The sequence below is a fragment of the Hyla sarda genome, chromosome 7, assembly GCF_029499605.1.
Source record: "Hyla sarda isolate aHylSar1 chromosome 7, aHylSar1.hap1, whole genome shotgun sequence".
Lineage (NCBI taxonomy): Eukaryota > Metazoa > Chordata > Amphibia > Anura > Hylidae > Hyla > Hyla sarda.
This window is the reverse complement of record NC_079195.1, coordinates 128,902,552-128,921,263: the sequence shown is the minus strand read 5'-3', so window position 1 is coordinate 128,921,263 and position 18,712 is coordinate 128,902,552. Positions and strand designations below refer to the sequence as shown.

The 18,712-nt window shown below is 42.5% G+C and overlaps 1 protein-coding gene across 4 annotated transcripts in view; it reads left to right on the top strand.

The window, feature by feature from the left end:
* UNC5B (unc-5 netrin receptor B) overlaps positions 1 to 18,712 on the top strand; it is a 180,335-nt gene that overhangs the window by 124,079 nt on the left and 37,544 nt on the right. For 3 of the 4 annotated variants that reach the window (XM_056530737.1, XM_056530739.1, XM_056530738.1), the window contains 2 exons: positions 16,611 to 16,832; positions 16,995 to 17,138. In XM_056530737.1, coding sequence (XP_056386712.1) covers positions 16,611 to 16,832; positions 16,995 to 17,138 — 366 coding nt within the window. Of the gene's footprint in view, positions 1 to 5,406; positions 5,483 to 16,610; positions 16,833 to 16,994; positions 17,139 to 18,712 lie in introns of those variants that run through there. The other variant, XM_056530740.1, reaches the window with a different exon arrangement.

Sequence of the window (18,712 nt, the reverse complement as noted above, 5' to 3'; positions counted from 1 at the left end):
AACTAAGCATTGAACTGCCCCTACTGAGATAACAGGGAAGCCTTGATTCATTTTTCAGGGACAGTGTGGACCCTGAGGAGGCAAACAGGCTCACAGATTGCAAGTAGAAAGCCTAATATCCTATACTCTCTCCCTCTCCTGCACATAATGCTCTGTTCCCACTAGATAGCAGATTAAAGAGAAGTGAGACACCTAGTGGCCAACACTTCAATGCTGTTTTTCAGGGGTAGGTAAGTAGTCAGTTATCAGGTGATTTATTAGGTGATTTACAAATATGTTAGGAAACACCTAGGCTATCAGATGGAAATTGTTTGAACTAACAGTAACCACTTAAAGTGTTCATAAAGTCACTCAACTGTAGTAGCTTGGGTGGATGAATTACAGAACACTACCATAAGGCTGGAATTCCTCTTGTTTTAGTTTTTTTGGGGGGGGGGGGGGGGGGGGGGGACGCCAATTCTGCTGCATGGCATTTTTTCGGCCAAAAAACGCTGCAGCTAGATGTTAGCTGTAAATCAATGAGAAATCGCAAAATTCTTTTTCCACTTTGCGTTTTTCAGTTTGGCGTTTTTTTTTTATCCTTTTGGTGTTTTTTCACTTTTTCAGCTCCTTGGCGGTTTTTCTCCCATAGAAGTGATTGTATTTAAAGGGTAACTCTCATTAAAAAATTTTTTGCTAATGCACTCCTTATGGTACATAAAAAATATTTCTAATATACTTTGTTAAGAAAAAATGAAGTTTTCTATATTTTATTTGTGCTTAAAAAAGCTCAAGAGCACATTTCCCCCCATCTTTATACACAGACTTTGGACTGAAGTCCAAACACAGAAAGTGCAGCTGGCAGGGGTGAGGGGGGGGGGGGGGGTGTCCAGCCTCATCCAATCATAGCTCCTCTCACACTTAACTGCAATATGCTGTTGGTTGGACACCCCCCCCCCCCCCCCCCTCAGCACTCCAGGCTGCACTTCCTGTGTTTGGGCTTCGGTCCAAAGTCTGTGTATGAGATGGGGGGGGGGGGGGGAATGTGCTCTTGAGCTTTTTTAAGCACAAATAAGACATAGAAAACTAAATTTTTTTTTTTTTTTTTTTAAACAGTGTATATTATAAATATTTTTTATTTACCATAAGGAGTGCAATAGCGAAAATTAGTTTTAATGAGTGCCTATTTAACGAAATGTATCTTTTTTTATAACAAAATTTTCATTAATTTTTAAACAGGGATCAATTTATGTGTGCGGGCAGGGCACTAAAAATGTGTGTGTGTTTCACTTTTTTTTCTTTAGATTTAAATTTTTTTTGGGTAGTATTACTACTCCCAGCATGGAACGCACTGTTCCATGATGGGAGTAGTAGTACCTGTACTAATTGACAGATCGCCCAGGGTCTGTTGCGATCCTCCTGTATAATGTATAGATGTGGGCGGCCGCTCTTCCATGGTCCCCTGCACTGTTGTATATATACACCTATTCATATTTCCAGCAGAGAGCTGTGATTGGCCAGATGGTCCCAGCCAATCACAACTCTCTGTGGGAAATATGAATAGGTGTATATACTGTATACGCCGGAGCAGGGGATCATAGAAGAGCGGCCGCCCACATCTATACATTATACAGGAGGATCACAGCGAGTGTCAGGAGTGACAGCCGTTGTGATCTTTCCTTAACTGTAGGTACTACAGCTCCCAACATGGAGCACCCTGTAGTACCTGCATTAATAGACAGATCGCAACAGGTGTCAGAAGTTACTCGCTGCGATCTGTCTATTAATGCATATACTACAGCTCCCAGTATGGAGCAGAGTGTGCTCCATGTTGGGAGTAGTAGTACCTGCAGTTAAGGACAGATCACAGTGGGTGTCACTCCTCACACCCGATTCGATTGTCCTATCTATTGCAGAGATGTGGAGCGGCTCTCTACAGCACTCTGCATTTCTGCACTATACTCCGGCTGGCCAGTGATATGAATAGAACATCACTCATTCATATTTCCCTCTGAGCTATTTCTATTCACATCACTAGCCGGCTGGAGTATAGTGCACAGATGGGAGCGATGTAGAGAGCCGCTCTGCATCTCTGCCATATTATGGACGATCGCATCGGGTGTCAGGAGCGACACCCAGGGCGATATGTCTATTAGTACAGGTACTACTACTCCCATCATGGAACAGTCTGTGCCATGCTGGGAGTTGTAGTACTAGTAGTACTAACTAAAAAAAAATTAAAATGTAGAAAAAAAAAGGTGAAACACACACTTTATTAAGAATTAATTCAAATTTTGTTATAAAAATATTTTCTTAAATACATTTTATCCCCATCCCTACTGCATCCCTTAGTTATTTATTTATTTTGTGTTACCCAACAAATTTAGAAAAAATGCCAAAGGGGCCAAAAATGCAGTTTCCACTGAAATGCAAAAACGCCAGAAAAAACGTCAGATGCAGGAAATTGCACTGGTGTTTTTACAGTGGGAAAAAAGGGGGGAAAAACAAGTGGAATCCAAGCCTAAAAATGCAGGCAGAACTTGTTTTCCATATGATGATGGTGGCTTATGGCAGGTAATACACAAACTCAGGTCCTGGTGCTGCTTTTGCACATAGTGTAGAAGGTTTAAAACAAGGCTTTATGGGCTTACTATTAGTAATTTGTTGTCACAGAGGAACATGAATAGCTTTGCGTGAAGGGTCACAAGTACACTGCCTGGCAACAAATTACAGTGCTCTCCGGCTGAGAGAGATTACAAAAATAATTATTGTTAAAAATATGATTGCCCTGGAAAAAAAAAAGTTTAATAATATTTTCCTGGGGCGGATGTCACAACAAGCTTCAACATAGCGACATATCTGTGTCTATCTGTGTAAGCGGCTATAATCAGATGAGATCTCTGTCACCTCCAGTCTAAATAGCACCTAGATTAGTCTGGGAAATGCTGCACGGAGTGAAGAGAGAGAGCGCGCGCCAGGTGAGACAGAACAATGAATAGCAGCACTCTCTGCGGACTCTCTCATCTCATAGGGCACACAATCTCATTAATAGGACAATAGCCACCATGCAACTTGGGAAATATCTGTACAGTAAACTTTAAAATTAAAATAGCACTCTTCATGTAATGTGAAAGCTGATCACCAAAGCAAAGATCACTATACTATTATAAATCTGGGTTAATAGGTAAATTGACCCACATATCTTATATACTTTTTATCCTCAGTGATTGACAAACCTCTGTATATGAACACTTCTACTCAGTTATTGACAGCTAACTGCGTATAATATTCAGAATTTTAACAAATAATCATGGGGTTAATGTGTCATTAAATAATGCTGATAGATAAATACTGTCTGTTTTTAAAAGAAATGACTGTGGTATCATTGCTAAGGCTAGGTTTACATTGCAGTTTGCATCCGACCCATCATTCAAAGTCCAATTGGCTTTTTTTTTTTTTCGTGAACTGAACGAACCCGGAAACTGGTCAGATGCAAACGGCTACTATTGGGTCCCGACGGACCCCGTTCACTTTGCATGGGATCCGTTGGTGATCCGGTAATTTTACAGGAGTTTAGCAGTATTTAGTTTTTCTGTTAAACTTGATGGAACTGCCAACAGAGCTCCACCTAACGGAGCCGACAGTAATGTCAACGAGCCCTAATATGCACAGTTCATTTAATAAAGTTTAGAAATAATGAAAGTAATAAAATTACAAATAAAACGGATTCATAAACTAATGTACCAAAGAGCTTAATACATAAAACAGTTCATGAAAATAGCCAGATAAATATATAAGATCAAGTCATAAAAGTTCATTAAGTAAATTCAGATAACATAAACTCCTATTCAAATAGATAAATACCTTAGATACAGTCATGGCCGTAAATGTTGGCACCCCTGAAATTTTTCATGAAAATGAAGTATTTCTCACAGAAAAGGATTGCAGTAACACATGTTGTGCTATACACATGCTTATTCCCTTTGTGTGTATTGGAACAAAACCAAAAAAGGGAGGAAAAAAAGCAAATAGGACATATCACACCAAACTCCAAAAATGGCCTGGACAAATTTATTGGCAGCATTAACTTAATATTTGGTTGCACACCCTTTGGAAAAAATAAGTGAAATCAGTGGCTTCCTATAACCATCAATAAGCTTCTTACACCTCTCAGCCGGAATGTTGGACCACTCTTCCTTTGCAAACTGCTCCAAGTCTCTCTTATTGGAAGGCGCCTTTTCCTAAAAGCAATTTTAAGATCTCTCCACAGGTGCTCAATGGGATTTAGATCTGGACTGATTGCTGGCCACTTCAGAACTCTCCAGCACTTTGTTGCCATCCATTTCTGGACATATGTTTGGGGTCATTGTCCTGCTGGAAGACCCAAGATCTCAGACACAAACCCAGCTTTCTGACACTGGGCTGTACAGTGCGACCCAAAATCTGTTGGTAATCCTCAGATTTCATGATGCCTTGCACACATTCAAGGCATCCAGTGCCAGAGGCAGCAAAACCACCCCAAAACATCACTGACCTCCACCATATTTCCATTTTCCATTCCATTTTCGGTAAACAGTAGAATAATGTGCTTTACCAAAAAGCTCTATCTTGGTCTCATCTGTCTACAAGACATTTTCCCAGAAGGAATTTGGCTTACTCAAGTTCATTTTGGCAATATATAGTCTTGCTTTTTTATGTCTCTGTGTCAGCAGTGGGGTCCTCCTGGGTCTCCTGCCATAGCGTTTCATTTCATTTAAATGTCGACTGATGACCTTGCTTACTGTGGCACACACTGACACACAATGCAAAGACTAAGTGAACTTCTCTCCTTTTTATCTGCTTTCAGGTGGGATTTTTATATTGCCCACATTTGCTACTTGCCCCAGGTGAGTTTAAAGGAGCATCACATGCTTGAAACAATCTTATTTTTCCACAATTTTGAAAGGGTGCCAATAATTTTGTCCAGCCCATTTTTGGAGTTTGGTGTGACACTTCTGTCCAACTTTCTTTTTCCTTTTTTCTTTGTGTATAGCAAAACGTGTTACTGCAATCCTTTTCTGTGAGAAATACTTAATTTTCTAGAAACATTTCAGGGGTGCCAACATTTTCGGCCATGAATGTACATTTAGAAGATAGGGGAGAGTTAGCAAAACTGTGTAGAGAATAGTGGTGCAGTTGCCCATAGCAACCAAACAGATTGCTTCTTTAATTTTGTTTTTTCAGACACCTTTTAAAAAAAATAAAACACACAATCTGGTTGCTATAGGCAACTGTACCGCTTTTCTCTACACAGGTTTTGATAAATCTCCCCCATAAGTGCCAGTCAGGCAAAGCAGATAAGTTAAGTCACAGTAGGGGAGATTTATCAAAACCTGTGCAAAGGAAAAGTTGCCCTTGTTTCCTTTTGCAGAGGCCCTGTTAAAAATGAAAGAAGCAAGCTGATTGGTTGCTATGGGCAACTGGGCACATGTTTTGATAAATCTCTCCCAATATAAGTATAAAGGTGAGCATATGTGTTGCCCCACAGATGGAGTGCGCTCCAAAAACTTTTAGGCCTTTTAGAGTTTTGGGCAAGTGAATTAGGGGTAAATCAGCTTTGAGTTGTCTGCTGCCTGTGTCTTTGGCACCTGTGCCGTAATGAAAAGGATATAGAGGTTCATGGGTAGAGGCCACATACTAAAGTTTATAGTTCCTGGATTATTGAAACAAGTGCACACTTGTAATATTATAGATTGCTTGCTTATTAAGCCCAACTAAATGTGTTTCTGGAAGTTCTTTCCCCTTTCTCTGTAGTTCATTTTTTTTTAAAATCCTTTTTGCGTTTTAATGAGGAGCAGAATGGTAAAACCCATCTTCTTTTGGAAAGCCAGAGGCATTATGGGAAATGTAGGCTGCAGGCGTGCACTTGCTACTGTGTTTGGAGAACCATATTAGAGGGAAAGAAATAGCCAAGAAGGCTGTTGGCAAATATATGGCACAACACCTAAACAGGTGTACACAGGGCATATACAAGAGCCTCTAGATTATTTTAATTATAGCTTATTTTGTAAATAGGCGAAGAAGAAATAATGCTGTGCTGCTTATATATGTGTGAGGGACCTTATCATTGTGTATTGTAGTCTAGCCCCAAACTTTCATTTGACATTTTAGTCCTGAGATGGAGCCGTGTTGTCTTCAGTGACGAGATGCTCTTGCAGCTACTTCACCTTGACACTAATTTGGTAAAACAGTCGTTCTCGGCCAGGTGCCAAGGGAAGATCATTATGGGTCTTTCTCTAACTAGGCTATTCTGTCACTATATGTAGAAGAATAAAAATCCATAGCGGGAAAAATAGTAGAGCTCACACTATTTTATCTAAACAGTTCTGTCTTGTCAAGCAAACTTAGGTGTAATTCAAGGAGGTCGATTTTTTTATTTTTATTTTCTCTATTTATGGAAAGAACGAAGAAGATGAAAAATGGCTTGTTCGTGTGGGCAGCTGGTCTTATCAATTGTGTTGATCAAATAGTTTTCTGCACCATAACAGTTTATCAAGCAATGGGCTCTCTATTCCACTTTCAACTAATTACAGTACTATATCAAAATATTAGAACACCCTGTCCCCTCTGCTTTTTTTAAACCAAAGAAGTTATTTACTAGAGTCCCAAAATTAAAAATGCAGTAGAACTAAATGGTCCAGTTCTGATCAACATGGTGGGGTATTTGGGATCATAGCTCAGCAAGGACAGCTGGCCATAAACATATAGGATGTGTCGGGCAAACCTACCAATAGTGGTGGCATCAGCTGACCATTCACCATGTGTATGGTGGGCTGCCGACTCTCCCCTGTTGGCAGGAGTAAGAAGGATTGGGCATTTGGTTTTCAACTTCCCAATCATTTTGATCTTGAGGATGCCTCTGGTAGCAGTTTTTACCCCTCTCCCTACTGAGAATGCATGCACACTTAGCCACGCAAGGCGCTCGGAAGAGAGCTTTTGGCCAAGTCAGCCATATCTAGAGATCTGTGATCTATCCCCACATTCACAAGCATACTTGGCTTAACAAAGAATGTGTTCTGAAAAGGGGAGAATACTGTTACTTGACACCTAATCTCCTTACCTTCCCTGAATTTAAATCATTAGGCATGTTTAAAACCTGCATGCCTTGCTTCTCTTCCCCGATATGTGCTTTTGAGGAAGTCAGGAGGCCGCTATAACCATTGGATGGTCACCCAATCCTTCTGAAACAGGTTTCTGACTGCAGTCTAATGTTTATGGTCAGTCTGCAGATGCCTATTTATGCTCAGGTTTTTATCAAGGATTTTTTAGATTTTTTGCAGCTTAAAACAGGTGTGGATCATAAAATGAGTGAAGAACTACCGTATATACTCGAGTATAAGCAGAGTTTTTCAGCACGATTTTTCGTGCTGAAAACACCCCCCTCGGCTTATACTCGAGTGAACTCTCCGCCCTCAGTGGTCTTCAACCTGCGGACCTCCAGAGGTTTCAAAACTACAACTCCCAGCAAGCCTGGGCAGCCATTGGCGGTCCGGGCTTGCTGGGAGTTGTAGTTTTGAAACCTCTGGAGGTCCGCAGGTTGAAGACCACTGCGGCCTTTGACATCATCCAGCCCCCTCTCACCCCCTTTAGTTCTGTACTCACCTCCGCTCAGCACTGGTCCGGTGCTGCAGGACTGTCCTGTGAGGAGGTCGTCCGGTGGGATAGTGGTTCCGGGCTGCCATCTTCACCGGGGAGGCCTCTTCTCCGCGCTTCGGGCCCGGCCCCGGAATAGTCACGTTGCCGCAACGCCTCTATTTTGGGCCCGAAGCACGGAGAAGAGGCCTCCCCGGTGAAGATGGCAGCCCGAAACCACTATCCCACCGGACGACCTCCCCACCGGACAGTCCTGCAGCACCGGACCAGCACCGAGCGGAGGTGAGTACAGAACTAAAGGGGGTGAGAGGGGGCTGGATGATGTTGAAGGCCGCAGTGGTCTTCAACCTGCGGACCTCCAGAGGTTTCAAAACTCCCAGCTGGGAGTTGTAGTTTTGAAACATCTGGAGGTCCACAGGTTGAAGACCATGATGATAAGGGGATGATGAAGGGGGAGGTGGTGTGTGGGATTTTGACAAGGGGATGATGAAGTGGGGGGGGGGTGATGAAGGGGGGGGGGGGAATTATGGCAAGGGGATGATGAAGGGGGGTGGAATGATGACAGGGGGATGATGAAGGGGGGGTGGGATGATGACAAGTAGATGATGAAGGGGGGTGTGGGATGATGACAAGGGGATGTTGAAGGGGGGGGGGGTTTGGGATGATGACAAGGGGATGATAAGGGGATGATGACAGGCGGTGATGATGACAGGGTGATGATGATGAGGGTGTTAATGACGGGGGACTGGATGATGACGGGGGGATGATGTATTTCCCACCCTAGGCTTATACTCGAGTCAATAACGTTTCCTGGGATTTTGGGGTGAAATTAGGGGCCTCGGCTTATATTTGGGTCGGCTTATACTCTAGTATATACGGTAAAATACAAATATTTCCCTTTTTGATTTTCAATCGATTCTTTGTTTTGGCTTTGATAATGGTGTCAGAAACGGATCATTGCACTAGGTATGGGCTATTGGCAGCCGAAGAGTTTATAAATGACCATTGTACTAGGTTTCTCACACATGATATGCCTGAAAATGAATATGTTTTCACAGGGGATTATCCTTTTTTTGTTACTTTTTTCTTCTATGTTTATGATGACCTATTATACTCAGGTTTGCTTTTTGATTAAAAAGAATGCATATTTATTCTCGTGAGTTTTACTTTGCTTTTCTTCCATCAATATCTGATTTCTTTCCAGTACATGGTTTCAGAATATATAATATGTGTTTGGAAAAACAAAATATAATGAGGTATTTTGTTGCCAAGTAACTGGTGATAAGTTGTAAGAGTTAACTTGGAAGTGTAACCTAGTTTTTGGCAGCAGAGAGTACTGCTTGGTTGTGGAAGGAAGTCCACTGTAGGCATTTGTGAGTTATCAGAACAGAGAATTGTTGTTCATAGCATTCACATAAGCTTCTGTCATTAGATCAGGACTCGTGGGCTCAGCAGGTGCTTGCCTGGCTGGATTGCTTTCCACTTGATGGGGCAAATACACCATGTATCCTCGTGAGGCTAAAACTTGTTGAATGTTGATAAATACGATGTCTTAACATTATGATATTAGAATCCGGTTACATTAAATGAATAGAGGATTTCCTGAAATATTGAAGTGTGTTGAAAGCATTAGCACTTCAGAGACAAAATTGCTAAAAAGCAATATAGTAAAAAAAAAATAAGCAGCTTAAATGTTTCCAAAACCTATATATACAAAGTATCCAGCCAAATAGGATCTTCAGTAAATGTCAGCATTATGCACCAATTTAGTCAATATCAAAAAGTGGTCAAATAGTGCACTGAATCTGTTTATGGAATACATCTATATTCGTGAATACAATTTCCAAGAATAAAGACGGAACAGGTATTGCGGTGTATTCACACGGAGTAATTCAAGAGGAATTTACTCGAGTACCGTATTTTTCACCCTATAGGTGCAAAATCTAAAAAAATAAAGATTTTGAACCCAATAGTGGTCTTCAATCTGCGGACCTCCAGATGTTGCAAAACTACAACTCCCAGCATGCCCGGACAGCCGTTGGCTGTCCGGGCATGCTGGGAGTTGTAGTTTTGCAACATCTGGAGGTCCGCAGGTTGAAGACCACTGCATAGGAGGTAATACTCACGTGTCCCCGCCGCTCCCGACCCGTCACTGCTGCCCTGGATGTCGCTCCATCGCTGTCGCCGTGTCCCCGTCGCTCCGGAACGTCTCTGCTGCCGGCCGGGTATCCTCGCTCTCCGTCGCCGCCATCACGTCGTTACGCATGTTGACGCACGTACGCGACGACGTGATGACGAGGAAGGAGAGCGCCGGCCATACAGGGGATCCCTGAACGGAGAAGACACCGAGGAGGCAGGCAAGGTCCCTCCCGGTGTCCTGTAAGCACTATCCTGGCTATTCAGTTGGGCTGTTCGGGACCGCCGCGGTGAAATCGCGGCGGTCCCGAACAGCCCGACTGAACAGCCGGGTTAGTGTCACTTTCCCTTCAGACGCGGCGGTCAGCTTTGATCACCGCGTCTGAAGGGTTAATACAGGGCATCACCGCAATCGGTGATGTCCTGTATTAGCCGCAGGTCCCGGCCGTTGATGGCCGCAGGGACCGCCGCGATAGGGGTGTATTCGCCGTATAAGACGCACCGACTTTTTCCCCCCAGTTTTGGGGAAGAAAAAGTGCATCTTATACTGCGAAAAATACGGTAATTCCTCTTGAATTCTCCGCTCTAAATTAATGCACATCTCCTCTGCCCATTGACTTCAATGTTATTTCCTCTGTCCTGTTCACACTGCGGAAATTCTGCTAGCGGAATTCCGACGCTGAATTCTGTTCCGCTTGAAGAATGAGCATGTTTTATTCTTCAAGCGTAATCCGCTAGCAGAAATCAGTAGAAGTCAATGGTAAAAAAAAATTCTGCCCGACATCGTTTTCGCGCGCAGTTTGCGCGGAATTCACACAGAAATGGCTGAAAAACCCTTCACTTCTTTCTCCTTAATTTCCGCATGCAAATTTCCCGCAAATTATTTTTTCCGTTTGTAAATTTTTCGGCGTGAATTACTCTTCATTTACTACATTTACTACATTTACTCAAGGTATCTATAGATCTATGATAATTTGGCCAATACTTGATGTATTTGGGATGATTCTACAGTCATTTTCAATAATGTTAGTCTATTTTATTAATGGGAATGCTTCTTAATTCTTCACCATCTCAGGCAAACGCCTGCCCAACTTTGTCTATAACTACATGACGTGATTGTTTTCTGGAATGTCAGCCAAGGAGTTAAAAGGCCAAGCTAGATATGCTTAAGTGATAATGACCAGCGAAGGATTACATTTTTTCTCAGTCCTTAGAGCCAGCCACAGAATCTGGCTGTGCATAGTCAGCATACCATGGTAAGCTTAGGAAAACAAAAATGACTGTAAGCTGAGTGGTGAAGGACACAAATATTGCCAGTTTGGACTGAATTCAGAGGCTAGATAAGCCACTGTTTTGTATGTTGTACGGCCTGTAAGCTGATTTATAGCTTGAGATCTTTTCAAGTGCAGATAAGCAGATTTTTTTGTTTATTACAGAAATGATTTAAAAATGTTTCCATCTCGTTCCTCCCTCATTCTGCTGGAATTTATTAACAGCTAATAGAAAGGACATAGAGTACAGATAGGACACAAGTACACAATGCAGTACAGTATATATCTGCGTACTCCAGAGGTTAATTATACAGAGCTAGATTTTGGTAAATTGGCCGAAAAGCCGCACGTCCACTTATCTATGTTAACAAATAATCCTTATCCTCTTGTATCCTTGAGTTGTTCTTTAAGTAAAGATATCAGTGGTGTGTATGGCAGCATCATTTGATGGGCAGATCAGATTTTATTATTTTTTTTAAAAGAAAAGATGTGGTATCAGGGACGTGGAAATCCTATCGCCCGGGATATGCAGTTCTGGGCACCAGGCAGGTGAATTTTTCATAGATTTAGCCCTGTATCGGGCAAGCAGGGCCGGACTGGCTTCCTCCCTTTTTGCTTTTCTATTTTTTTTTTTTATGCGGCGTGAGGTGCAGGAGTGGATGCAGACTTGCACGGGATTCAAGTCTATACCTCACACCGGTGCTCAGGGTGTATGGAGCGGGCTTCTGACTGAAGCCCACTGCATACTCGGCGGCCCCCGGCTAATTTCAGTAGCCGGGGGCCACCGCTAAAAGCCCAGCATGCGGCAATCGCAGCAGCCGGCTATTAACCCTTTAGATCACCGCTGTCAAAGTTGACAGTGGCGTCTAAAGGGATTTTTTAACCATCCCTGGTGGTCTAGTGGGGTGGATCCCCCCCACTGCAGCGCGATCGCAGGGGGCGATCTCCTGTGGAGGTAGCCGGAGGGCTTACCTCTGCATTCATGGCTGCCCCCATAGATCTGCATTTGATTGAGCTTGCCTTGAGCAGGCTCAACCAAATGAACACAGATCAATGGAGTTCAATAGTAATGCATTGATTTGCCCCACGCAATCCCACCTGAAGCGCCCGGTACCTCAGCAGCCCCGAGCTAAGTTTTTTCCGAGGCTGATGACGGGCCGTGCAGGGGATTGCATGACGCCCCTCCTATAGACTTGCATTAAGGGGGACGAATGTGACTTCACGAGGGAGCGGGGCCATGAAGTCATGATGCCCCGTCCCCTGCACCGCCCATCATCAGCCTCTGAGAAAACGTAGCTTTGGGCTGCTGAGGTACCGGGCTGCTTCAGGGGGGATCACGAGGGTCCCCAGCGGCAGGCCCCCCCCGATCAGACATCCCCAATTTTTGGGACTCTGTACCTGGAGGAGATGCGCGCACACACACTTCAAACACTAGAAAAATATACAGACTCAATACAGATGTTGTCATTAGTTGTACTTAGACCCTAGTTCTGTTAGACACTATTGGTGACCACTAGGCTGCTGTTCATAATAATCAAACTGGGATATAAAAAGGAAACATCCATTTGCTGAAGTATAAGTCATATTCATTATTGTTTAAAAGGAGTTAGAAATTACAATATAATAGTTCTGATAATGTGTGTTTAGCATTGTGACTAGAAAACCAATGTTTAAATAAACCCAAGCGTGTCTCTGAGGCACACAGCCCCTACTTAGGGCCTTAAATAGATTTTCAAATGCATTGCTGCCATCTGTTTAGCAGTCCCTGTGTGTTCAAATCAGGGAGACAAATTATCTCTGTATGAGAGGAAAATGTACTTAAATGTCCATTGGATAACAAGCGCTTATTTACTGTGGACCCTTAGGCTATAAAAGTGCAGGAACAGTAGCAAAAAAAAAAGTGGTCTGTCCAGCTTGGATATGTAATAAGCTGTATAGATGTATTAAGTGTATGATCCTCACAGTGGTCTAGTCTAACACTTTTCTATTATATTTTAATTGATGGTTATCTTTACTGCCAACGTAATCTGCTCAGCAGACCATACTTTGGAAGGGCGTATTGCAGCCACAATGTATAATAAATGTCTGCTGTGGCTGCATAGGCGCTGTACAACCAGGCTGAAACATTGCAAATGCATTCCCAGTTGTGGAAAGTTTTTATAGTTCTATGTGAGAATGCATCTAGTAGTTCCTCTACACAAATGATGTCAGCATTTCACCTATGTTTCAGTACGTTAGACGTGCATTTCATAAATAATGTAACATTTATGGCAGAGAATAAATCAGAGGCCATTATATATATATATATATATATATATATATATATATATATATATATATATATATATAGTACAGCCTAATAGGAGGGAACAGATGTAAGCTACATTTTCCACATACCGTATATACTCAAGTATTAGCCGTTCCGAATATAAGCTGAGGCCCCTAATTTCATCCCAAAAACCTAGGAAAAGTTATCGACTCGACTATAAGCCTAGGGTGGGAAATACATCATCCCCAATGTCATCATCTCCCCCTGTCATCATCCAGACCCCCATGATCAACACCCCCGTCATCATCACCGCCTGTCCGGGCATGCTGGGAGTTGTAGTTTTGAAACATCTGGAAGTCCCCAGGTTGAAGACCACTGCCCTTCATCATCATCCAGACCCCCCTTTTGTTTTCTACTCACCTCCCCAGTTGTTGCTTTCTCGGTAGTAAGGAAGGGTGAGCTGGTCCGGGCCATCCATCTTCGGCCATCTATGCTGCAGGGACCGTCCGGTGTGGAGGGTTAGACGTTCCGGGCTGTCCATCTTCACCGGGAGGCCCTCTTCTCCTCTCCGCGCCGGCCACGGACTAGTGACGTTGCGTTGACGACTACGTCCGTGACGTCCCTGCGCATGAACGTCCCTGCGCGATGGTGTCAATTCAGCGTCACTCGTTCGGGGCCGGCCCGGAGCGGAGAAAAGGGCCTCCCGGTGAAAATGGAACAGCCTGGAATGACTAACCCTCCCCACCGGACGGTCCCTGCAGCATAGATGGCCGAAGATGGACGGCCCGGACCATCCCCTCACAGCTAAGCCAGAAGCGATTTTTGTTCACTCGAGTATAAGCCAAAAAATCGTGCTGAAAAACTCTGCTTCTACTTGACTATATACGGCACATTTCCCAAGATGTGTCAATTAATTTGCTGCAATTACTTGCCAGCTTCCAAGATCAGCTTGGCACATATGTCAGCGGATTTTCCAATAATATGCCATTCTTCTCCCCTTTTCTTAAACCCACCTTGTTCTAAATGCTTCGCCTTGGGACGTCTTCCATTTTCGACTCCTTAAGCCAGGGCAGTGAGATAAGGTTTTGTGTTCTAATTACTTTGGGACCTGGTACAATTTGGAGGTTGCTGAGAAAATTATAGTCTTTGTAATGTAGTTAGGAAGAGAAGTCTGTGCCAGTCAATGGTACGAGATCTGGTGACATAAAGTGAAGGAAAGACAGAGATAGATGAATTAATTAGCCTGGAGTTTAATTCATCGTTTCCAAAAGAGCAGTTAATGGATTATGACAAATGTCCTGCCGCTTTCTCTTAGTGCCGTGTAAAAACTGGAAATGAAAAGTCAATTTTCCCTAAATGGATTTTAAACGAGCCAGCAAGCCTCCCCACACTCATCCCTCTGCTATTCCGCTGAAAAAAAAATCACATAATAATAAAAATCAAAACATTGTACGCTAGTGCCACTGCTATATTCCTTTTAATGTATTTTGGGCTTCCTTTATTCTGTTATTGTCTGTTGTAATGTTGCCTTAAAAAAAGAAAAAAAAAAATCCAAAGGAGAATTTGGATTTATCTATTAGTCCTTTTCTAAAATATTGATTATAATATATCACTCATCATTTTAGAATAAGTAATATTTACCTAAAATTTCGTTTTTAAAGAATGTTATACTGCAGAGGTGTCATCATTGCCAAAGTGCCCCATAGTTAGGGTAGGTTCACACGTGTATTTTTGCGGCAGATCTGCTGCAGATTTTGCTGCCCATTGACTTTAATGGATAGTAAAATATTCTACAGCTAATCTGCAACAGAAAATATGCATGTGAACTTGCACTTTAAGGGATATGCCCTATACAAAGGCTCGGAGATCGTCGGGGTCCCCAGCGGTGGGACCCCTATGATCAGATATCTTATCTCCTATCCTTTAGATAGGGGATAAGATGTTTTTTGGCGGAATATCCCTTTAGGGTCTATTCACATGGACAGTATGCTGCGCAGATTGGATGCGCAGGATTTTCTGCTGCAGATTTCAATGTAAACTGAATGACTGAACATTCTGCACATCAAATCTGCGCATACTGTACATGTGAATAGACCCTTAATGTGACTTTTGGCTATGGTTCTGCGCAACTAAAACAGCACTAGAAAGCCTGTTAGTCTAGTAGCTAGTATCGACTCTTTAAGGCCTCTTTCACACGGCCGGTATGCTCCAGCAGAAGAGCAAAGCCGGAGATTAAACCAGTGCAAGCACAATTTTTTTTTCTTCCGGCTTTTCTCGATCCTAAAATAACGGCTTTACACTGCCGGAGACAACCGGCAGTGTGAACGTAGCCTTACCCTTTACCAGCTAAAACTATTCTTCTGTACTTGAACTCTGGTCAGATTTACTTACTTGCACTAGTAAAAGTGATTAGAAACAACACCACCTTTTCTATAGGTTGGCCCAGGTATTGCAGCCCAGTTCCAAAAAATGTAACCTTTTATTTCTTTGTCTGAACAAAGACTTACAAGCCGAACCAGACATAACATACAGGATCTAAGAAATATAAGAGACTGTTAACATTGTTTTTATTACAGAAAGCAATGTGGGCTAACACCCGGGGTCACAAATAATGAGCTCATCAGGCTAGGCCAGTGCCTTTGGCTATCCTCACATGCTGGGGGTTGTAGTTTTGCAACAGCTAGGCACCCTGCTTGGGAAACACTGGGCTAGGCTATAGTTAAAGGGGTACTCCAGTGGAAAACATTTTTTTTTTTTTTTTTTCAAATGAACTGGTGCCAGAAAGTTGAACAGATTTGTAAATTACTTCTGTAAAAAAAATCTTAATCCTTTCAGTACTTATCAGCTGCTGTATGTTCCACAGGAAGTTGTATTTCTTTCTGGAATTCTTTTCTGTCTGACCACAGTGCTCACTGTCCAGAGCAGGAGAAAATCCCCATAGCAAACCTATCCTGCTTTGGACAGTTCCTGATACGGTCAGAGGTGTCAGCAGAGAGTACTGTGGTCAGACAGAAAAGAAGAACTCCAGAAAGAAATAAAACTTCCTCTGTAGTATACAGCAGCTGATAAGTAATGAAAGGATTAAAACATTTTAATAGAAGTAATTTACAAATCTGTTTAACTTTCTGTCACCAGTTCATTTGAAAAAAATAAATTTTTCCACCGGAGTACCCTTTTAAGAAGTTAAGTTAGATCTGCTTGAAGACAGTTACTGTGTAAAGACAAATTTAAATTTGTTTGAACAAAAATAGTAGATTTTTGTAAGAAAAAAATATATATAATTTTATTTATTTATTTTTAAATAATTTTTTCTTTATTTTCAGGGGTCGAGTATAGTGATGTACTTCCAGACTCCTTCCCGTCAGCACCTGCAGAGTCTTTACCACATTTTCTCTTGGAACCAGAAGATGCCTATATTGTAAAAAATAAGCCAGTAGAGCTCATCTGCAAAGCTAACCCAGCCATACAGATCTACTTCAAGTGCAATGGAGAGTGGGTGAACCAGAACGACCATATCACTAAAGAAAGGGTTGATGAGTTAACAGGTAAGGAATGAGGTGCCAGTGTAGTCTGTTACGCAACCCAAGGCAACGAAAACTCCAGCTGTGCAATCCGATTTTACCCCCTCCCTATAACGAATCCTTTATACAATTATTATTTATAATAAAGAGATATTCCACTTTTTTTTCTTTTCTTCTAATGACCAGGACTTGTAATACGAGAGGTCCAGATCGAGGTTTCCAGACAGCAGGTAGAAGAACTGTTTGGTTTGGAGGATTACTGGTGCCAGTGTGTGGCATGGAGTTCAGCAGGCACTACCAAGAGCCGTAGAGCCTACGTCAGAATAGCCTGTAAGTTTCATCCATTTATTGACTTGTAAAATTGTTGAGTTGCTTTTACTGTTGGCAGCTGTGTTGACAACCATCCCCATCTAGTGGTGCCTTGTGAAAAGTGCATTCTAATTACAGGTTATTTCTGCACGGAGACTGATTTAAAAGGAAATTGCTTATGATGTATTGATGGTGCAAAGAAATTCCTATTGTGATTATCCTCTAATAGAGAGTTAATACTTTTCTTCATTGTGTGTGCGTGTATGTATATATATATATATATATATATATATATATATATATATATATATATATATATATGTGTGTGTGTGCAAAGGAGCTCATCACACCACCTTCTCAGGTAGCATACCCTAAGATCAGCTCTGGCTCCAGTAACGAAGTCTCAGAAGCTTATTGGGATTTATGCCAAGCCAGAATCCTCCCCAGAAGGGAAGAAGACCCATCTACAGACAGCTGTTTTGGGGTGCTTGCCCCTCGTCGGTTCTGGGGAGAAAATTCTGGCTTGGCTTGCTCCTCCCTAAGGAGAATACCTGGCCCTTTTTTATATTTTCAAATATATATATATATATATATATATATATGTATGTATATATATCATTTTTATTTTATTTTTTTAGTATTTTAATGTGTGCATGTAAAAATTAACAGTTAGTAAGGTTAATGTGTTGGAAGCAGGAAAAAAAAGTCAAGATCAAAAATGAACAACTTTGTGAAGAATAAATTGTGATGGTTGGATAACTGATGGTCCAGTCCTGTCCAACACAGTAGGTCCTCTAGAGCAGTGTTTCCCGGCCAGAATGCCTCCAGCTGTTGCAAAACTACAACACCCAGCATGCCCGAACAGCCTTCGGCTGTCCGGGCATGCTGGGAGTTGTAGTTTAGCAACAGCTGGAGGCAGCCTGGTTGGGGAAACACTGCTCTAAAGTGTTCCCAATTTGCACTGCTTAGTACCTACCAAAAGTGGTCCAAGGAAGGATGACCAGTGAAGCTGTGACAGGGTCATGGGCACCCAAGGGTCATTATAGCTTGTGGTAAGCCATGTCTAGTCTCATCTATTTACACATAGAACAAACTGCAGAAGATGTCAGGTGCTAGTGGACACAAGGAGGACGCTTGCCCTCCATTAAATATGCTTACAGTGGGCATGTGAGCATTATAACTGGACCATTGAGCACTGGAAGAAGGTAGGAAGAGATGGCACCAAGATGCATTATATCAAGAAGACAACGCGGTGGAGTCAGTTTGATGCTCTGGGCAATGCTGTGCTGGGAAACCTTGGGTCCAGGCATTCATGTGGATGTTACTTTGGCATGTACCCTCTACCTAAACCATGTACCACCTACCTAAACATTGTTGCAGACCAAGTACACTTTGTCATCTTAAGCAGAATAGTCGTCCCCTTCTGCACTACAAAACTAGTTCAGGAATGGCTTAAAGGGTTACTCCACTGGCCAGCGTTTGGAAGTAAATGTTCCGAACGCTGTTTTTGCGCTGCGGCGGTCGACCCCGCCCTCATGACATCATGACCATGCCCCTTCCATTAGACTTGCATTGAGGGGGCATGGTTGTGATGT